Genomic DNA, 21,997 nt, shown 5'->3' on the forward strand with positions numbered 1-21,997 from the left:
TCATTTCTATCCTGACGGGATGTTTTTCACATGAAAAAAAAAAGTCTGCAGGCTCATCCTCTTCTCTGTTGAGGCTGAGCTGTCAATATCTTTATAATCTGCTGTCCATCCACTCCAACACATGTAAATTAATCTGATACTCAACAAAGCTGAGCTGCACGTCAACCGCTCTGACTCTCCATCCTCTTTAGCAGGAAGTCGTGCAGCCCCGCCTCTGCCCCAGATGTTCTACTAATTCGCTGCTGGAGCAACGGATGGAGTGAGTGATGGACTGATGGAGTGATGGACGGAGAGTTCATACCTGCCAAGAGCTGGAGACCGCGGCGACTCCAGTAATCTGAATAACAGCTTTTACCGGCTGGAATGTATTGACCGGCTTCAGATTTAGCAACTCACTCCTAAAGCTGCCCCCCCTCCCCCATCGCCTCCCAGTACCGCTCCACTTCCTCCCTCCCTCTTTCTCCCTATCATCCCTGGTTTCATCTCGCCGTTGCTGTGCGGTCAGTCTGCCTCCGGCGTGGTGAGCGTATTGACGGCCGCATCATTCCACCCTGCTGAGTTATTGGAACAGTTACTTTTCTGGCTGTGTGTTGAAGCTGTCCCTGCAGCTGTCCGTGCACCTCAGTGCCTGTGCATTGGGTGTTATCCAGCTAATTGTTATTGACTGACTGTATTATCCATTTTTTCTGTTTTATTCTGCTTTTTTGTTTTGCCCAACCTCCCAGGGCGTGGAAATCCAGAGAGGATGTTCTCATCTTCGTCCAGAAACTCTCTGTTCTCGCCCTGGTTGTCCATGGAGCAGTCGGACTCTGAAGCGTTGGACATCAGCACCAAGGTGCAGCTGCACGGGGTGCTGTGGAAGAGGCCCTTCGGACGGCCATCGGCCAAGTGGTCCCGCAGGTGAGGGAGAGGTGTGAGTCACCTGGTGGTCTTTATCTTTTAGCCTCAGACTGAGCACTTTACGCTGCAGTTCTGGGGAGAACTTCTGCCTCTCTGCTGCGTATTAAAACCTCGTCACAAGCTACATTAACTTTAAAAACAATAGGTAAAGTTTAAAGGAAATCTGCTTTTTCTTTAATATTTAAAGAGTTGACATTTATGGTGGAGAACATTTTTCTCGTTCCGGACATAAAATGCTGAATATTCTTAGAGAACGGTCATATTTTCCTTCCAAGGAGTGTCACACGATACTAAATAGTGAATCTTTGCTGTGATATATTTCGAAAAAAAATGCTTATATTGACTATTGATTTGACACCACAGGTATAAAATATTGTTTTTTCTACTTTTCTGAAGGCAAAAACTATTTTATTTGCTTTACAGCTGCAGTTGAAAATATCTGTAGTGACTTTTCCTTTTAGAAAAATCTCACAAATTACAGAAAATTCTGATTTTTGTGACAGAAGTTTAGATTCCACACAGTTCTTTTCACATCCCAGTGTCGGTGTGTCCTGATACGAGTGTAGCTCTGGATGTTAAAATGCCTGGATTATGTCATGATCCATAATCATGACATAATGTCATGTTTACTTAGTTTACGTAACAGTTAAAATGACAGTACACGGTGGATCCAGAGAGTCCATTTGCAGAATTTGGTTTTGTTCGGTAAACGCTCATTTGGTTTCTCGTGCCAAAGAGAGATTTCAGGGTATTTACTTTTGTCACCAGCTTTAAAAAAAAAAAAAAAGGAAGTAGTTTAAAACAAATCTGCCAATCAGTGCGATGACATTTAGATGTGCGTTACCGATTGAAAGACTTTGAATGAGCTGAATAGTTAACAGCCGTCCCTGATTTCACACATTAGGGTCAGTTTACTCGTCGTGAAGAGTAAAACTCAGCCGTATAACGTCTTCCTAAACAGAAAACCTAAGTTATCAACTGGAGGCACTGAGTTTGAGAAAGAAGAGAGACAAGAGGGTCTAAAGAAAGATGCTTTTGAGGTGCATTGTGGGAAATTAAGGATGCAGAGTTTTTGAAGCTGGAACTTAGAGTCAGGATATCTCGGCCTCTGCTGCGGATCATTTGTATTTCTTGAACTAGTGCTACTTACTAACTTTTTATTGTTTCCAAGTTAATTCCAAAGTTCCTTTAAAACGCACAATGACAGGACTTGGATGTGATGAGTAAAGATATAAATATGTTCAATAAATGTTATAGTTTATGTAGTTAATGTAGTTTACACATCGGGGTCAGGACCTCTGCAAGGGGTCACAATATGAATGTAAGGGGTCTTTAGTTGATTACGGATTCTGCAACAAAAATACAAAAAATGTTTTGTTTTGTTCTTATGAAATGCGGCATAATTTTACCTTTTTAAACGTCTGAAAACAATTCAAATCAAACATTCTGAGAAGGTAAAAGTCACTCTTCATTACTCATAGACATGCAGATAACGATACAAAGCAAGTGCTGCTTTGTATTCATTTTTGAATTACAAGAAATAAAGGTTGGGGAACAACTGATCTAAAGAATAAAATACAACCTCAGCAGCAAAAAGCAGCTCGTTCACAGGAGGAACTTTACAGGTCACTTGTTATCGATGAGATGAATCAAATAATTACATATAAACAGAGCCAGGAGCATCGACTAAAACGTATCAGGGAATCAAACAAGTCACCTGCTTTTGTTGAGAACATCGGCAGACGTTGGTTCCTTTCAGCCCCTCAGGATTCACTCACTGCTGCTTTCATTGTCTTCCTCGGTACAAAGATTCTTCATCATCAAAGACAGCTTCCTGCTCTACTATGCGGAGAGCGAGAGGAAAAACTTTGAGACCAACCGGTACTTGAACATCCACCCCAAGGTGAGCCGCTGCATCCTCTCTGAACGCCTGTAAGATGGTGGACCATGTGTGGCTGTTGTTTTATTGGATGACTACGTGCACATAAAGATTTAAGAGGATTTAGATTAATAATTAATCTGTTTAAATCACTTTTTTCTTTTAGGAACAGAAGGCTTTGACCTGTATTATCCAGAAACATTATAAATAATGTGTTGTGTTTCTGTCACAGGGGGTCATTCCTTTGGGAGGATGTGTGGTGTCAGCGAATGAAAACATGGGCATGCCGTTCGCCATCGTGGTCGACCTGGAAGACTTCACTGTGAGACCCTGATCCTGTCACATATTCACTCCATTACTGTATCAGCCTCACAGAGGTTTAAAGTATCATTATTAAGACGGACCAAGGCATAACGGTGCAGACAGACAACCAATTTATGCAAACATAGCAACACACAGTGTCACAATTGATTGCATGACAAAGCAGCTTGCAGAGCCAAGCGGAGTTAGCTCTTTCTAAACTGTACTTTTACATCTGTAATGGGGTGAGACATCAGCTTAACCCTGCAACAAATGGGACACACAATGGAGTGAACTTAACTGCACACAGTGTTACATACATTTTTACTATGTCAGCAGCCTAAAGATATTTTACAGCCTAAGATCTTTATTGACAATCTGCTGATGTATAATGCTGTGTATCCGTCCCCCAGGGCACCATCGTCCTGGCCGCTGAGTCTGGGGAGGAGCAGGTCCAGTGGATGGAGATGCTGCAGGAGTCAGGGAAAGTGTGAGTAGTCCACTGACGCAGACAGAACATGACTCTAAAAGCTTCTTTCTTTGAATTGTCATTGGTTTATAGAATTATTTTGATAGGAGAAGTTTTTGTTTGTCGAAAAATCAGACGATCCCAAAGTTGTCGGTAATTTTCAGCTCAAACTCGAGACTTTAAGTTGTAAATGTTCGAGATAACGGCCTGACTCAACCACAGCTGTCACTATAATGTGTAACGGTATCTGATCCTTAACAACCAAAATAAGAATGTTCAACAATTTATTTTTAAATTACGTTTCACTTTGTCTGCTGCAGCTTTTAACAGTACTAAGAGTTCAGGCTTTGAGCTAAATGCTAACAGCATTACATGTAAACTAAACAGTTTACTATCTTAGTTTTGCGTGTTAGCATGCTAACATTTGCTAATTAGCACTAAACACAAAGTACAGCTGGGGCTGACGGGAAAGTCATTAGTTTTCCAGGTAATTGGTCATAAATCAAAGTATTGGACAGATTGAAACTTTCACTTGATGATGGAGCTTGAAGAAAAGTCTGAGGATCAAAGTGTTTATAATCAATATAATTATAAATTATAATTCATCCTCTGGGGAACATAATAATCCGACCAAGAGTCGACATGTTTTTGAATGGAAACCAAAATCTTTAGGATTCCTCCTCAGTGAACCATGAATGTCTGGACATATGTTCATGGCAAACCATCCAGTAACTGTTGAGCTAGTTCACTGAATACGTGAAGACTTTGACCTGCTGGTGGAGCTTGAGAAGAAGTCAGAGGATGGCTAAAGTCACGTGCTCACTGTGTTTTCATTTACAAATCATCCCTTAGTTTTGTTTAAATCTCTGCGTTCACCCAACAGCACGTGGAAGAACGCCCAGCTGGGGGAGGCCATGATCGAGAGTCTGGAGGCTCAGGGGCTGCAGCTGGCCAAGGAGAAGCAGGTGTATCTGGGTAAACATGGACGGAAGTCACCGCAGCTTTTTAAAGGCTTAACAAGCTCAGACCGTTTACAAGACGTTGTTTTCTTTCTCCAGATAAACTGATGGAAGAGACTGAGGAGCTCGTTCATCAGAGAGCACAGAGAGAGGTGAGACCATCATTTACTCCACTGGTGTCATCGCATATCGGCAACAGTATGTTAGGTGGAAAGAGTTAAGTTGTAAATTTATGAGAACAAACTCAATTTATGAGGAAATAACTTGAATATTCTCTGAGATTAAAGTCAAATTTAACAGAAAAAGAAAAAAACCTCACCTCACCACAGCTTGCTGTGTGTAATGCCTGCAGTGGATGATCCTAATAGAATGACACTTTGCAATCAGATAAAGCAATAAGGAAATGCTCAAACTCCAGAATCTCCAAATAATCATAAACTTCCATTAATTAAATTAATTGAAGTCATTATTTCCCAGAAACCAAGATGACTTCTTCAAAGATCTTCTTTAATCCAACCAGCAACCAACCAAAAGCCAAAGATATTCAGTTTACTTTGATATAAAACACAGAAACACAAAGCAAATCAAAGGTTTTTGCTAAATAAATGACCTAAACAATTAATAAATGATCAGAACTGTTGTAGAATCATTTTCTGTCTAACAACTACTTGATTCATTCTTTCACGTTGTACGTTGTCGCTGAATCCTTTTTCTTTTTAAAGATTTGTCCCACTGCTCTTGTTTGGTTGATCATTAACCTCCACACAGGAGCTGGAGCGTCTGAACCAGGTTCTGGAGGAGGAGAAGATGAAGTTTGAGGAGGTGGTGGTGGAGCTGAAGGCGGAGCAGGAGCATATCAAACTGTAAGAAAATATGTTCCAGTTAAGGTGAACTGCTACCGATTACAATTCACAAGTCTGTAAATGAATGTGATTTATTTTCTGCTGTGTGATTGGCGGCAGAGACCTGGACGGCACGGCTCAGTCCCTGAAAGGTGTTGAGAGTGAAAAAGAAGAGCTGAGCAGTTTAACCGTCATGCTGCAGAAATCCATCGAGGTATGATTCAAAATAAAAGGAGCTGTTTAGGTGTCGGTGGTGTTTATCTAATCTAACTCCCGGCCAAAAAGCAAAGACGCACATTTACTAAAATGTCAAACGATTCCCTTAACATGAAAATATCATGACTTATTCTCTCAGAATAACAAAATGTTACTCGTTTAGAAATGTAAGCAGAGGGGCTGCAACTGAAAAATAATTAAAAAGATAATTTGTGATCATCGTTAATAAAAAGCCGACAAGGTTTCCAGAGCTTTCAAGCAAGTCATGAGTGAGATACAAGATTGTTTTTGTTCAAATAGACAGGAAGGTTATTTATTTATTCATTATTATTGGACATTTTCCCAGTGTAAGGAATGAATGCTGAATCTGCTGTTTTGCAGGAGCTCTCTCAGGAGAAACAGAGAACTCTGGAGCTGCTGGGGGTGAAGGAGCAGAAGGAGACCGCGACGGCGGGGGGGAGCTCAGCCTGCAGGGAGCCCGAGGTCGGAGAGGATCCCGAAGAAGTGCACCTGCTGCAGGACCTGAAACACATCGAGGAGCAAATGAAGATCCTGCTGAAGGAGAAGGAGCAAGCTGTCGTCAAGTGAGTGACGATTTAGAGACAGAATCAAACATCAACACTGGTGATCAAAATCTTCAGAAGTCCTTTGTGTTGATTTCAAGTTAAAGGCTTCAAATTCTCGGAGTCGTTCGGTTTTTCAGGCTGAAAGCTTCTTAAGAAGTGTTTTTCTCACAAAAATGACTGTATTTAAAGTGTCAGGGTCTCACTGGTTACCGCATCAAAACTGAAAGGAATTGAAGGTGATATCGGCTGACAAGAGCGCTGCGGTTAAGTTGTGGCACCCAAAGGGTCAAACACTATGTGCTAATGGCACAGAGGATGTTACTGCTAGTGGAAATGTGCATTGATCCCTAAACAACCAGCCACATTGATCAGCACCAGTAAGTGGGATATTACAGACAGCTGCTATCGACTGTGCAGCTCTAATGTTCTGGTGCGAACACTGAAGTATCCGAGCCATTACGTTGTGTTTCCATGAGCTCTGCTTTCACTCTCCTCCTCTGACTGACACGTACAGCTGCAGCTGCATGGACAAATACAAACATAAAACTGTACAGAAGAGTTTTCTTATCAAACTGATGCTCACTTGCTTTGCAAAACAACAGTCCTGCAACAAATACTGGTTAAAATATCAGTTTGTGTTGAGACTATGACTTTAGTTTGCATTTTGACTCAAATCTATGAGATGTTTTTGAGGCAGTTAAATTAGACTCTATACAAGTATTTTTATTGAAAACACATACATCCCCTGATGCAATGTATTTAGTGTAAAACAATATCTTTTGTCCTTGAAAGGTGTTTTTTTAATATATTTTGTTCAGTTATTTACATTATTGAGGAGCAAAAGTAGCAGAAAGACCAGAAACTGTAGTTAAAGAAATGATGGTAAAGAATTTATCACAGGACCATTTTATTGGTTTATTATATTATAACTGACATTTCTTTATTTTCATTGATTTATTGCTTTCTTTATTATCATTTATTATCATTTTTTACATATTTTAACAGATGTATGAGATCTCAATTTGTCTTGAATTTTCATGATCAAAGAATATATCAATTTAAAAACAATATATATATATATATATATATAAATAACAAATACATATTCTTTTCTGTTCATACTACGTAGAATTTTGTCTGTTGTATCTGACCAACCACAAAAAGCAATAATTCGACAGTTGGATGAGAAGATCAATACCACTCCCATACTTGTCTGTTAAATATGAATCTACAGCAAGCAGCTGGTTAGCATAGCTTAGCATAAAGACTGGAAACAGGGGTAAATAGCTAGCCTGGCTGTTTTTAAGGCAAGAAAATCTGCCCAGCAGCTCCTCTAAAGCTCACTAACTAACACGTTGTATCTTGTTTGTTAAATTATTTCAAAAAGCGGCGTCTAAAATGACTCTTAGTTGTAATACCATGTTTACAGGACGCAAATAAGTTTCCAAAGAGTCAAACTATTCCTTGAAGTGTCTCACAGAAAGCTCTGTGGTTCCTGTTTTAACCTTGAAATCAAATGCCAGGTGTGTGTTTGTGTGCATTCCTCTGTGTCCTGTAGAGCTCAGTGAGCACAGCATGGCACCCAGCTCTGCAGTCCTGACGGTGAAGGCCACCAGAAGCACCATTTACAGCTTTTTAACGGCTTTACGGCTAAAGCTTTGAGCTTTGAAATGGGTTTAAATAATGCCAAAATCATTTACAATTGCCAAATCTGAGTTATGAACATGTTGTCATTAGGATAAAGATATGCATGACGTGTCTCTATGTCGTTATGTTGTATATGATGATGATGATGATGTTGTGTGTTTGTCGCCCAGGCTCAGGGACAACGATCAGCGGGCTCATGTCCTGCAGCAGGAGAGGGAGTACTACTCTTCTCAGGCTCAGACGCTGCAGCAGTCGCTCTCTCAGCTCACTGTGGACAAACAGCAGACCGAGGCCGAGCTCAAGGTAACGAAGCATGACTCAGCTGCTCTCAGCTTGCATTACTCAGCAAGTATATCGCTGTAACCCACTCAGTTGAATCAACATCCTGTGTGTTTTCCCTGTGTGTGTTAGGCGGAGATAGAGTCTCGGGTGGAGCTGGAGAAGAGACTGAATTTGGCTGAACAGGCTCTGCAGGACCTGGAGAAAGGCCTGGACTCACTGGAGCGGACCAAAGAGACCGACGAGAAGATGAAGGGCGGTGTGACTCAGCTGAGGAGTGAGTGCATTCACCGGGACCTTCATATCCCATGTCTAATATGTGCCCCAACATTGCATTTAGTTCACATGAGGACGGCAGCCAGAATATAAGCAGTATGTCCCAGTAAAATAGGTCAATTAATCTGCATTTTAGCAGGTTTATGCATATTATGCTCTCTAACGGGGTTAGATACAGCTTTAAATGTTAAACACACACAAAGTACATCATCTGATCTGAGACTTGCACCTGTGTGACTGCCCTCCTCTGGATGGAGTTTGTATCACATGTTGATCATATTTAGCAGATATCAGTCAAAGATAATGAAATATGTTTAATGTTCTTAAGTCCACAGAACATTTTGACTTTTATTTGATGTAATTTAATCACTAGAAATGACCAAGCATTACCAATGCAACTAATAATTATCTAGAGTCTATGAAATGTCACAAAATGCCTGCTATCATTCCTCGAGGTGATCTCTTCATATAGTTTCTTTTATTTTGAACAAATGTCCAAAGACAGCTGCAACAAGCTATTTCAGCTTAAGAAAAGATGACTAAACTTATTGATTGAATTGATTATCAAAAACGTTGCTAATCTTTGCAGCTCTAAAATGCTAAACTCTGAGTTTACTCTGGGCTGAGCAATAATTCAATATTCCTATTTTCATGTCTCCATATAATCGTATGGTAAAGCTTTAATATTGAGCTAATGGTTCATAGTTCTAATGTCAAAATATAATAAAAGTCACACAGACTGACTGACTTTTTGGCAATATTTCGGATTTTGTTCCAGTAAAAGCTACAATTTCAATCAATGGGATGAACACAAATGTAACTGTTTTTCCATTATTTCTAACACTTTAACTTTAACACTTTAACATATTTATATCTGTGTCACATACTCTAAACGCAAGATCCGCTTACATTACTTCTCTGTTCCCATACTTAAGTCGCACAATGACACAGAAGTACACAAAAGTACACAAAAGTAAGTGGACTTTGCCTTTAGAGTATGTTTATATTTTATATCAAATTATTTTTGTCCATCTGAAAATTACACATTTAGGTTTTGCCACTAATAATAAACTAAATATCAGGCTGTGGCCTGAAAACGTGTGTATGTTTATGTGTGTTTGTAATGTGTGTGTGTTTGACCAGGATTCTTTGAGGAGTGCATCTGTGCAGCGGAGATCGAGGCGAAGCTTCCATCGATAATGAAGAACGCCGTGTATCTGCACAAAGCTGCCGCACGCAGGATCAAGAGCTGCCGCATCCAGAGGAGAGCCTCCAGACGCCACTGGTGTAAGTCTGGTCATCACACAGGAATGAGCACAACATGAACTCCAAGGACACTCCAACATAGCTGAAGACTGAATTCATCCACATTGCCAACAGACATGATACACGAGGCAAACCTTGGAGAGAACCTTGTTTATTTAGGTCGCTTACCAAATCAAATGAAATTTTTTATTTTTTTAGTTGAATTTGATTGCTCTTTTTTAATAACATTTGGCCATTGTTTCTCTGTTAATGATCTATGACTTTTTTCAACACGCTATACTTTGACTTTTTGTGATTTTTTTTGTATTTTTTCAACATGCTATACTATGATTTTCGACAGTGGCTTTTTGTTTGCCATGCGATTACTTTGTTTTACATTTTTCCACGATATATTACGACTTCAAAAAAAGCATGCTATACTAGGCATCTATTAATAGCTATGAGTATCTAATTGTTTTTTTTTTCTCTCTGCTGTTACAGTAAAGCACTCAAAGTCTTTTGCTGCAGCCAGTCCTGATGACGACAGCATGGAGGAGCTGCGGGAGACGGCCCGTCGACTGACCTCCGACAGTGACTTCAGAGAGAGCGTGTACAAGATCATTGCTCGTAAGGACGCCACGAACAAAACAGAGGACTGAGAGGAGAGACGGCATTGTTAAGGGGGGAGTGAGTGATTTAGAGATCCTGATCCGAAACCCCCTAAGATACTGTAGATGATTGTACACAGAAATCTGTTAAATGTCATCAGCCCTTTTCCACCGAACAGTTGCAGAAACTATGGAGCCAAAAGAGGAACTGTTTTTGCACATTAGTTTGTGGTCCTGTCGAACCTGATAGATAGAAGACCCGATTTGATTTAGCAAAAGAGTAATTATGATAAGTGTAAACTACATGAAAGTTAGGAACATTGCACTACAGTAGTGGGACTCTAGACTCCACCTGATAAGATAAGTTGTGATGATACTATTACTATTGAACAGATAGCACACACAATGCAAATCCATCTTGTAAAATTGTTTTTATTCTCCTGGTTTTGACTGTATGCAGATTGTATCATTTACATGAACAGAGGCTTTTTGAAAACTACTCACATATTTGTGTTAAATCGACCATTTCATTATTGCTACAACTGAAAATCTGTCCTTGACGCAGCAACTCAATGTAAATCACTGACATAAGCATTTTGGGATAATGTACAAATTATAACTTAACGGCAGAAATGATACAGAAAAGAAGCCCACATGTTAGGGTAAGGTGAGAGGGTTCATAGGGACCGAACAACATGCCTTGATGCGAATAAAGCTGTTTTTGAACCTTGTACATGTCATGTCATCTATGCATCTAAATAGATAGCACTGTTACTAGTTTCAAATGAAAAAAAACTCTTGATATGGATGTGTTTCCATGAGAGGAAAGGTTTGGTGTTTTCCACTCAGTGTGGGAAGAGAAGGAGGATTGTGGGTTACATCACCAGCTCGTTCATCACCAGCACCTGAAGGAAATAAAATGAGAATGTGATCAATACAGTATGTCGAAAAAATGATAATGAACAAACCTAGTATAGCATGTCGAATAAACGTCATAAAATTCATAGTTTAGCATGTCGAAGTCATGAGTCATGGCATTTCAAATTCAGCCTGGCTTTTATCTCAGTAGTTAGTGACGTTAGCAGGTATCAGGCTGTCTGAAATGCTGCGGTCCAGTCTACTTCCGGGCTACAGAGGTGCTGCAGGAACAGCGACTGACTGTGTTAGGTGACAGTTTTAAAGGATTTCTGCCTTAATGAGGAGAAGTAATGCTGCTAAATGTTCCCTGCCCAGAAAACAGAATGAGCCACCAGAGAGGCAGGCAGTTCCCTCATATTCCCGGCACTCTCTGCTCACTCATTCACCTTTTGCTGCTCCATCCTGACTTCCATTGCTATGGCAATGCCTCCGTACGTCTGAAGGCAAAACCCCATGTCTATCTCCCTTTCCTTTTAATCTGTGAGATTGTAGGATTAGCGCAGCCAGAGGCCTTTCAAGCCTGTTGTTGGCGTGCATGTTGGCTCGTCATGAGTAGATTGATGCATTTTTTTCTCTGTCTAGTCGGGGTCAGTGTGATCGAGGGTTGTTGTGTTTTTTTTTTTTTTTTACTTCAAGCGCTGAAAGAAAACAGTATGTAACAAAACAGAAGGGATTGCATAACATGTGAAAGCAATAACAACTCGTACCTGTTGACCTTGACTCGGTCACCAGGCGGTTGTGTTGGGAGCAGATCGGTGGCGGTCTCTCAGAGCGCTTTACTGTGTATTGTAATCTGACATGAAGAGGGGAGACGGAGGGAGTCCTTGAAGGGAAAAAGACGGAGAGTAGAACAACCCTGCAGCAGGAATCTGTGTCCTCTGATGCTTCATCAGCATGGGGCTCGTGCACACGGCCCTCCTGCGCTGCATTGTCAGCGGCACAGACAAGTGTCCAACCCGGGGCTTTATTTCTATGCTCTATCTAGCTGTGTCACAGTGCGAGGACAAAAAGATCCTGCATTTACTTTGGGGGGGGAGTGGAACCATTTGCGCTCGATTTCCCCCTGCAGGAGCGCTCCCTTAAAAGCCTCTGCAGTTGTCATGGAGTTGTGCTTCCTGGTAAACAATGAGTCTTTTCATGACTGCACAGCTTTCAGTCCAGTAGCTGAGATAGACGGCACAGAGGGCAAAGAGAAAGAGCGGGGAGGGGTTGTGTCGCTGCACAGGGCAGCTCTCTTCCTCTCATCTAATATGAAGTCCACTCTACGTCCCATACAGGTGATTCAGCTGATTAAGTTTGCAGTCTCATTACATCCATGATGCAAAATTTGGTTTGCTTTGAAAGGATCTATGATAAAAAAATGATGGTCAAAAAGGTCATCGAACATCGATAGGGTGACGATATGCAAGGAAACAATAACACTGCGGGTCTTTATGAGAAGAAGGGTAAAGCTGTTGGGTGATGAGGGCCATGATGAAGGCAGGAGTCAAGCACATGACCACAAGGAAGGGGTCCACAGCAGAGCCGTGGGTTTATTTCTCATCCAGGCTGGCTTTGAGTAGAGCTTCCAGGGCCATTTTATCAAACGTACGCATGTTGGTCTCCTCGCGCACTTTGTCTCGCACATGAAAGGAGGCTCGGGCCACAGAGCGAGCGCTCTCCAGCACCGCCCTCTTCTCCTTGAAGATCTGCTCGCTCTTCTCCAGCTTCCTCTCGATGGACTGCAGCAGCTCCAGACGCCTCTGCTTCTCCTCCTCCTCCACTCGCTGCCTGTTGAGCCTCTGGAGTTTTTCCTTCTCCTGCCGGGTGTGGACGGCCCGCTGAGCTTTCTCTCTGGCCCTCTCCTCGGCCACCAAAGATGCCTGCTGGGCCCGTTTCTCCGCCTCCTTCACGCGAGCTTCCAGGAGCTGCTGCTGCTGCTTCTCGCGCTTCTCCGCTGCCTTGCGTGCTTTCTGAATCTGCTTCTCCTCGCGCTTGGCCTTTTCTTTCAGCTCCTGCCCTCGACGCTCCACTATCTGTTCATAATTCTCCAGGGAGCGGCTGAGCTTCTCCTCTGCTGCCCTCCTGGCCTCCTCCCTCTCCTCCTGCTCTCTGCGGGCGATCTCCTGTATCAGGGCGGCGTGGCGTCTCTTCTCCGCTTTGTTCAGACCTCGTCTGTCCTCATGGCTCTGGTGCTCCTTCTCTTGCCTCTTCAGCTCGGCCATGGTGAGCTTCTCTTTCAGCAGCAGCCTCTCCTGCTCCAGCATGGCCGCCCTCTCCTCCTCCAGGGCCTTCAGGTTCTGCTCCTGAAGAGCCTTCTTATGCTTCTCCTCTCGTGCCGCCTGCTGTAACCTCAGCAAGCGATTGCGATCTTGCTGCTCCGCGAGCTCCCGCCATCGCTCCTCACTCTCCTCGACCTGTCGCATCTTGGCAGCCGTCGACAGCCGCTCCTGCTGGCTGAGTCGTCGCTGCCGTATCGACACCTGGGTCTGCCACACCCGCTGGCACTGGAGCACCGCGCGCTGCTTCTCCCTGTCCTCCTGTTCTCGCCGTAGCTCGTCCATTCTGCGCTCACTGTCCCACTGAAGGTGAGCCACGTAGCGGGTCTGACTCATGATGTCCTCCTCCTGGTATCTGGCGAGCATCAGAGCTGCGATCTTGCGGTCGCGCTCGGACACGGCCTTCAGGCCTCGGCGCCTCACCTCCCTCACTATGCGCTCCACCTTCTGCGTCGTCTGCAGGGAGTGGCTCAGGTCGCCGAGGCTGAGGCTGCGGCCCATCAGGGAGTTGAAGGTGGCCATGGTGCGAGCCCGAGGACTGGAGACTTTAGCCCAGTAATCTCGAGCGCCGTCCCAGCTGTAAGAAGAGGAAGCGCCCGACTCTGATGAGGTGCATGCAGTAGTGGTTGTGGTGGTGGAGGTGGAAGAGCAGACCGGTTCCATCCTCCGCTGTAAGGACTCCAGCGAATGGCTTTTTCCTGGCACCTTGGAGTCAAGGCCAAGGTGCCCATTGTGCTGAGAGAACAGAGCTCCTGTTACGCCGTTCAGAGGCGTCCCAGAGCTCTGAACTGCCGGCTTCTTCACTGATGATGATAATGTGGAGTTGGCTCTAGGGAAGGCGGGGGTTTTCGGTGTCGATCTGGGGAAAGTGTTAGAAGATTTACCGCCTGAGGACTTCATGACTACTGGTGGAGGGCCGGACGAGAGCGGCCGTGTGGTTTTTACTTGTTCGGGTGAATGCTTGGCAGATCCTTGGAAACCACCTTTAAAGGATGGTGTAGAGGTTGTGGAAGCAGTTTTTGAGGACTGAGATTTAGGGGATGTACTTGAGTTGGGAGCTTTAGATAACAGAGCCGAAGCTGCTTTGGATGTTGGACCTGATGCTGTGGCTCTAGAGGCTCTATCAGGGGGTGAGCTGGAGGTCACCGCCCCAGATTTATTTGGCTGAGAGGAGCCAGAGGAGGCTTTGCGCTGCTGCTCCACAGCAGAGGGTGACGCAGTGCTGCCGGTATTGACTGTCGCCTGCAGAATCCTTCTTTTTTCCTCCCTAACAATCCTCTCCCTCTCCTCCCTGCACTGCCTCAGTTTGCCGTGCCGGTCTCTCTCGTAGACTTCGAACAGGCCCGTCGCAACACGCATGGAGCGGCCGGGAGCCTCCCGGGCGAAGTCAGCCAGCGGGCGGGGCAGGAGCTCCACGGGTTTGACCCCACATCGCGCACACGCCTCCAGAGAGTGAGGGCTTGTCAACACGTAACGGCTGCCCTCTGCGACTGGTGAGTCAAAGTTGTACAGGTCCAGGTGCAACTTTGGCGACGGATCTCTTTCAGTCGGAGTCTGTGGTTGCTCAGGTGAGGGCGGCCCCTGAGAGGCGCCGTCTGGCTCCGCCGGGGATGCAGTGTGGCAGGGGCTCGGCTCGGAACTGCCGGAGGGCGGCGTCTCGAAACCGGCATCCCCATCATCCTCTGTTGTCGTGCCATCGGCCTCTTCTGGCAGACGAAGGTCTTCAGTGGCCACAGCTGGCGTGTCGAGCTGTGGGCCTTTGCACTTGTTGTTCCACTCCTCAGCCTCCGAGGGGTCGACCATAGTTGGCTGATACTGCAGGTAGAGAAGAGGGTAGGGGTCGATGTAGGGGGGGGGGGGGGGGTGTTGTATGATATTTGAGGGGATGTGAAAAAATAGTGGAAAGAGGTTTCAATTAGAGGATTATAGCATTCAGTCCAGAGCGTAAGAGAGATGCAGTCTGTGGGGGAGGGTCACAACGCATGTTCAGAGATGCATGCATGCATGAACACATATTCATGCACTGATTTTTACACCAGATGAGACATTTCCCCTTCAGGGAAGTGACATAAGACACGAAAAAACACCAGAGTCCTTTAATAGAGTCTATTTTTGGCAGAGTTACTAGGCTGTGAAGAATTTGATTACTCACTGCCATATTTTTCACTCTACATCACACAATCGACCTAAGAATACCTTTGAAATCAAACCAGGTCCTGCAACATATATACTATATATATATTACTCATCAGTGTATAAAAAAAGCTGGATTTAAGATCTACTCTGCTCACCATCATGGACTCACACCTCACAAACAGTAAAGGCCTCGACTTTTCTGTATCAGCAGCACAGAGGCAGAACACATCTGAATATCACAAACAACTCAGGGTCAAATTCTAAAGACGGATTATATTAGACCTGTTTAGCTGCAGTTTGCTGCTGTGCCTCAAAACAATATTTACTATATTTTACTGTGGTTTCATCCCGTGGTTTGGTTGCATTTCATGCGGCGTCGCATCACAGAAAACACCCACTGACCTGCCAGTTTGTAAGACGTTTTCTGAACCGGTGCTTTGTTCCCCTTGAATCCGTGCAGTGCCCCTTGTTCCCTGCATAATATCAGGTTTCAGGGAAAAGGCTGCGGCCGTCGACCCAACGATGGAGCTTCACATCGTCGCGACCTGCAGCGACTCGACGGACAGACGGAGCGTTTCACAGCCGGTCGGTCTGCTGAGCGGCGGGGAGTAAATCTGCGCTCTGCAAGATTAAAAATGGCAAAAAAAAAATACGGTCCAGAGAGAAATGTTCACGACACGTCGAAAATAATCTGCTATCCAGCTTCCTCTGATCCTCCCTCAGCAGAGCGCATCGCGTAAACATCAGCGGTCTCCACCTGCTATTCAGCAGCATCCCTCCATCTCAGCCTCCTTAGCTCCGCCTGCTTCTGGCAAATATGCTTTAACGAAAAATAAAAATACGGTCTGCACGCTGCAATTAACCGAGCGCTCATACACTCAAATGACATGCTTTTAACATGTGACAAAACATTGGCCTAATGCGATAGCCTCGAGCACAGATCCTCCTATAGGCCTGTGTTTCAACCAGAGATGTATACATCTGACGTGTCTTAATTATATTGTTATTCAGTTTCCTATATTATTCACCGCTTTAATATTTGCATTTGAAGCACTATACAAATACAAATAAAATATATTATATGAAAGTCGAATCCATCTATAAATAGATGTTTAATCTGTGCAGGATGGTCTATCAAAAGTCACATCACCGCATGTAACAGCTGCCATCTGCCACCCTGCTTTAAGTGTAAAATAAAATATACTGCAATTACTCGTACCAGCCACGAGAGGGCACTATAATATAATAGATACCATGCCTTCACTTTCTCTGCAGACAAAGGAGGTTTAGCGGCCAATCAGCATCATCACAGTTTATCTGCGGTGGAACAAGTTTTCAGATCCTTTAATTAAGGAAAAGCATCAATACCAAAAAAGAGTTACAAGTATGTATTATCATACTTATATGTAAGTACTATCACGTACATTTACTTAAAATATCAAAAGTAAAAGTTCTTATATTGCTGTGAGTGTTTTACAATTATTCATAGTATTATTAGATACTTATTACTGATGCATTCATGTGTAGTTTGTAGCTGATTTGAACTAGAATTTTGGGTAATTTTGTATATTTTTTCCGAAACAAAAAATACAATCTACTTCTTAAACATGATGCATTGTTATGTTTTCTACGTATAATCTTAGTCTGCAAAGTAACTAGTAACTACAGCTGTCAGACAAATGCAGAGTAGAAAGTACAATATTTACCTCTATAATGTAGTAGAGTAAAACTTTGAAATAGCAGTAAATGGTAATACTCAAGTAAATTACAAGTGCCTAAAATGTGTATTTATGTACAATACTTGAGTAAATGTACTGAGTTACATTTCGCCGCTGGAGCTCATAAGGATGGAACAATAGATTTGTATGAAATGTGACCTGCTGTATGGAGGCCATCAATGACTTCACTCCAGGCTGCTGACTATTTACCTTCTTTTCTTTTTCTTTTTTTTGCTAAAACCCTTCACATTAAATATTAACATTTATTATTAAAGACAAGCTAAATATATATCTTTTAACTTTCAAACTCTTGTGATGGATATTATATTGAAGACACAAAAACATCACAGCAGTTATAGTAGTAAACATGTACTTGTAAATAGTGTGCGTTATTATTACCATGTATGTATTAATTAATTATGTATGCATTTAATTCTCTCTCCTCGACATACCTGCACATTACTCTAGTCACAGTGATTCATTTAATACGACCCACAAACACAAACTTGACATCTGTTTGTACTATGCCATGCTGACAAAATAAAAAAAGAACTGTGTTTTACTGTTTCATTATCTGTATATATGTGGTAGAAGGAGTAAAACATAATGGTAATTGTCTCTGTGTATCTGTGTGACCATTTTCTTCCACCACTACTACATGAATGACTGTAGTGTAGTTATTGAGGCAGACTGGTCTGGTTCGGTCCAGTTGGAGCAGTTGAATCAGGATTAGATAACTGAGTGAAAATCACAGTGATGATGATGACCCACTAAACTCCTGACCCGGTGTGGGGAACAGTGCGAGTTTAATTGGCCCCGCCCGTGAGCCGTATCAGGAGGAGAGCGGGTAACAAGTGACAACAGGGAACGTGCTGGCTGGCTTGTTAACCGGGGGTCTGGGATGGGGGCCAAAGGGGAGCAGGGCATGGTGTGGTCGCTGCACAGTTCACTGGTGCGGGGGTATGCTCGACAGAATTTTTTGTGTTTTTGTTTTTGGTAGGGCATGCTCCCCACCACCAAAGCTGGACTGGGGGGTTCATCGAGAGGTGAGCTGCTCTGTGCAGTCATGGAGACCACTGCAATGCCCGGCTGGTGGTTGAGAGCCTTTGAGGGTGCCCTTGTATTCTGGTTGTAGTGGGAACCAGTCTAGAGGTGCCAAAACCTTCTGAGTAGCAGTACATTTTAAAGTACAACATGTGAACAGGGGTTTGATACGTGGCACTCAGGACTCCAAGTACATTTTAAGGACAAATATACGTTTATTTGACAGATAATAGTTGTACTTCAATATTTTACAAATTAAACCTAAACCTAAACCATACTCACACCCTAAAATATATTTTTAGGCAAAAATATATTTTATAATGACAAAAATCACATTCACGTTATTGTCAACCCTGATGATGCAGCAAACAACATATTACAGAGTAAACTGTTATCTAACTAATAAGATAACAGTTTACTTAACTTGTACTTTACTGTGTTATAAACAGGACTGTGACTGTAATGATTTATATTTTCTCTAAAATATAAACTCAAAACGGAAAATTACTGCAATCAATCAATAAATCAATCAAGGAGTCAGTCAACCAGTAAATACTTAAGAAAACAAATTAACCGGATATGTTTTTACTCTTCTTTTTGTGTTTTGTTAATAATGTCTTTGGAAAAACCTGGAAACTTAATAAATATATTCATCAAAGAAATCAGTCAATTCAATTCATCAATATTTCCTTTTTCATGCTTTTTTGTTTGGCTCTTCAAAACTGGGTTCCTGTCACGTTGGTAAACTTTAAATATAAGATTAATTGCTGAGAGACTGGTTGAAACTGAGTACATTTACTCAAATACTATACTTAAGCACAATTTTGACGTACTTGTACACATTTTCTGATACTTCTACTCCATTACATGAAAGATATTGATTATTAATGCAAAATATAACAAACTAATACAGTACGATGTAATGTTATGGATAAAGACAGTACTTAAATGCTGAAATTCAAAAGTTTATGTAGTAAAAAAACATTATAATAAATAATTGTAAGTCAATAATATATTATACATTATTCTGAAATAGGCCATTCTGCAGGAGTATTTCTACATTGTGGTAATGCTACTTTTACTTAATGAAAGGATTTGAGTATTTCCTCTACCACTGACTAAATACATGTACTGTTAAAAAACAAGAACATGATGACCAAAGGCAGCAAAATAGACTATTCAAATGTAATAAAGCTGAGTTTTTAGTAAATAAGTCTGTCTGCTAATGCACGTGAACATTGTGTACAAGTACAAGCTGATTCTATATCAGCTCTCCTCGTTTGGAAACTCTGCTGGAGTTCTGGGAGATCTTGCAGCAAATGATTGATTAAGAGGTCTTGCGTTAGAATAACAAAGTGAAGGCAGAATCTGTGCAGTTAAGAGGATCTATGTGCCGTTCACTCCGATGAACGAGGCCTATTTCTACACAGAGGCAACAAATGAATCCAGCCAAGAGATTGCAGACAGACAGACACTCTGGCTATAACCACCTTTGGCTACATGACTCAACAGCCTCAGCTGAGATGAATTCACCCATTTAATTTCCCTCCAAGAGGCCGATCTGATTGTCAGCTCTACATGTGTGCTGAACTTTGACAAGAGCGGATAAAGACATGGCAAACTCTCTTACAGACCTGGAAATAAAGAGGATACGGTCGGTCTATGTGCACTTCCACATTATTATGTTTTACTACTATTGGAGTGGCTCGTGCAACACTTTAAAGTGTGAGTGATGCTATTCTGATAAGTTGAGTGGTAAGTCACTTTATACAAACTGTTTCTGCTATTTTTCTGCTAAGACAGAAACATGTGAATAATATATTATAATCTATAGTTTAAGATATTGGTCATTCACTTCTAATGTGTGTATTTATGTAGGTTTCTGCCGATCCAGAGCTAACGACAGCTGCAAGTTGCAATAACATATTTTCTTCTACTATTCTACAATTTTTTGAATTAATTCTCCATTTATTATTTTTATATATCCTCAGAGTTGATTGATCTTTTAAAATTGTTGCAGCAAATTACTGGGTTAAAATCATCATATAAATTAAGTTTTCTCAAATTGCTTTCCCATCCTGTCAAGAAACAAATTCAATCATAATTCTTAATTCTTTGGTCATGTGTAAATATATTGATTATTGGAACAAAATAGAATGTTGTATTATGAATAAAGCTTTATTATACAGGTTTTTAATTTACCAATTTTTTAAATTATGAATGTTCAACTGTCCCACTGAGAAAGGACTCTAGGTTACGCAAGCAGTTAATTGATGTTAATTAATTGGAAGGTCAGCTTTTTTCCATATAACTGCTACAAAATTAGAAAAATTCCTTCCAGGAAGCTATGGACCTGTCAGATTAGGTGTTACTGTATTATACAGAACAGCAGAAGTCTAACTCTAATAATTCATATCTGCGCTGCAAACCAGAACAAAAGAAGAACAATAAAGCAAAGAAAAACAGACCAGAATGTGAGAAAGTTAGAGGTACCAGATGATCATTTCAATGCAGTGCTGTAGTACTGTAGGCTGATGTTGTGTATGTTCTCAACAATGTCCTGAACACTCGCTGCCCTGCAGGAACTCACTGGTCCTGTGAAGACCGAGACCTCTGGTTGCCCCCAGTTCACATTTCCAGCATCGGTTTGCAAACAGAAAAGGACACGTTTTCTGGACAGTTTCAACAACTCCACCTTTTGACCCTTCGCTTTCTCCAGCCACGAAGCACCCCCTCCACTCTGCCCTCTGTGGGTACACGGGTCCCATGCGGGTGTGGAATAGACCCCCTCCTCGGTGGAAGGGGAAAAGGTCCCCGAGACGGAGCTGTTAATTCAATCAGAAGAGCGGTATGCTCAATTAAGCATCCATAAGGGCTCTGGATGGGTCTGGGGGCCCCGGAGAGGGCAGGCAGCCCAGGCCCCATGAGGTATTAATTGTGGATGACAGTGTGTAAACAGTGGGGTGAATAGACAGCGCAGGTGCGGGACACCCAAGTCCAGACTCAATAGCCCTTTTCACACCCTTTGCACTCTGTTGCCATTTTCTCTTTCATTCTCTCACTATGTAAAAATCCCTCGAATCTCTGATTAATGTCACAGATAATTTGGCTTTGTGGGGCTTATTTATTTGTTGCTGTGCGTTTGCGTCACTAGGCATGCTGCTACATCAGCCTCAGTGTGTGTGTGCGTATGTGTGTGTGCGTTTACGTGCAAGTGTGTGTTTGAAGAGGGTAATAAGAGGCCAGGTTGCTGCTGTCCAGACCTGTTGGCCAGCTGAGGGCTATCTGCGGCTCCTCGTTTTCAGGAGCTAATGAAAATTGCGGCCAGTACATGTAAAATATGTGGAATTTATTAAATGAAATCCAGATGACCCTTTAAAAGGAGTGGGCTTTGTATCTGAACTCCGGTTTTTCCACAGGACACCACCAACCCCCGTCCCTGTCTGTCTGTCTTTCATTCAGCGCTCATGTTTGACAACATTAACTTCACTAGAGCCGTCATACACACAGACCGTTAACAGGGAACTGTAGAGGAAGACGTGTGCACATCAGTGCTTTGGTAACAAGAAATAAACATTTACTCAGGTAAAAGTACAGAAGTATCATCAAAATTCAAAGTACTCATTATGCAAAATGGCCCCTTTCAGAGTGTTATTATTGATATTATATTCCTGGATCATTGATGCATTAATTGAGTTGCATTAAAGTTAAGGCTGGTGACAGTGGAGATATACTTT

At 42.5% G+C, this 21,997-nt stretch overlaps 2 protein-coding genes across 3 annotated transcripts; one reads left to right on the forward strand and one right to left on the reverse strand.

Annotated features, from left to right (window-relative positions):
* The first annotated feature begins 613 nt into the window (after positions 1 to 613).
* plekhd1 (pleckstrin homology domain containing, family D (with coiled-coil domains) member 1) lies at positions 614 to 11,061 on the forward strand. Its single transcript, XM_076108758.1, has 13 exons — positions 614 to 900; positions 2,710 to 2,803; positions 3,012 to 3,101; positions 3,493 to 3,569; positions 4,432 to 4,523; positions 4,607 to 4,659; positions 5,276 to 5,370; positions 5,470 to 5,563; positions 5,947 to 6,149; positions 7,949 to 8,081; positions 8,190 to 8,334; positions 9,477 to 9,620; positions 10,080 to 11,061. Exons 1-13 carry the CDS (start codon positions 746 to 748, stop codon positions 10,235 to 10,237), a joined length of 1,533 nt encoding a protein of 510 aa, XP_075964873.1. The 5' UTR covers positions 614 to 745; the 3' UTR covers positions 10,238 to 11,061.
* On the reverse strand, positions 10,527 to 16,444 carry ccdc177 (coiled-coil domain containing 177). Of its 2 annotated transcripts, none has more exons than XR_012959070.1 (2): positions 15,901 to 16,444; positions 10,527 to 11,091 (listed from the first exon to the last, which is right to left on the reverse strand). XR_012959070.1 is itself a non-coding variant. In XM_076108749.1 (2 exons), exon 1 carries the CDS (start codon positions 15,163 to 15,165, stop codon positions 12,637 to 12,639), a length of 2,529 nt encoding a protein of 842 aa, XP_075964864.1. In that variant the 3' UTR covers positions 10,527 to 11,091; positions 11,812 to 12,636. The 2 variants fall into 2 exon arrangements, 1 of the variants encoding a protein (XP_075964864.1); XM_076108749.1 differs by lacking the exon at positions 15,901 to 16,444 and adding an exon at positions 11,812 to 15,165.
* Between the last annotated feature and the right edge of the window lie 5,553 nt (positions 16,445 to 21,997).

This window comes from Anarhichas minor, unplaced genomic scaffold (assembly GCF_050575085.1).
Source record: "Anarhichas minor isolate MPS153535 unplaced genomic scaffold, ASM5057508v1 ptg000040l, whole genome shotgun sequence".
Lineage (NCBI taxonomy): Eukaryota > Metazoa > Chordata > Actinopteri > Perciformes > Anarhichadidae > Anarhichas > Anarhichas minor.

Coding starts and splice junctions, on each gene's coding strand:
- plekhd1 (XM_076108758.1), top strand. CDS start 746: ATGTTCTCATCTTCGTCCAGAAACTCTCTGTTCTCGCCCTGGTTGTCC. Junction 4,660..5,275: donor ATCAGAGAGCACAGAGAGAG/GTGAGACCATCA, acceptor ACCTCCACACAG/GAGCTGGAGCGTCTGAACCA. Junction 5,371..5,469: donor GAGCAGGAGCATATCAAACT/GTAAGAAAATAT, acceptor GATTGGCGGCAG/AGACCTGGACGGCACGGCTC.
- ccdc177 (XM_076108749.1), bottom strand. CDS start 15,165: ATGGTCGACCCCTCGGAGGCTGAGGAGTGGAACAACAAGTGCAAAGGC.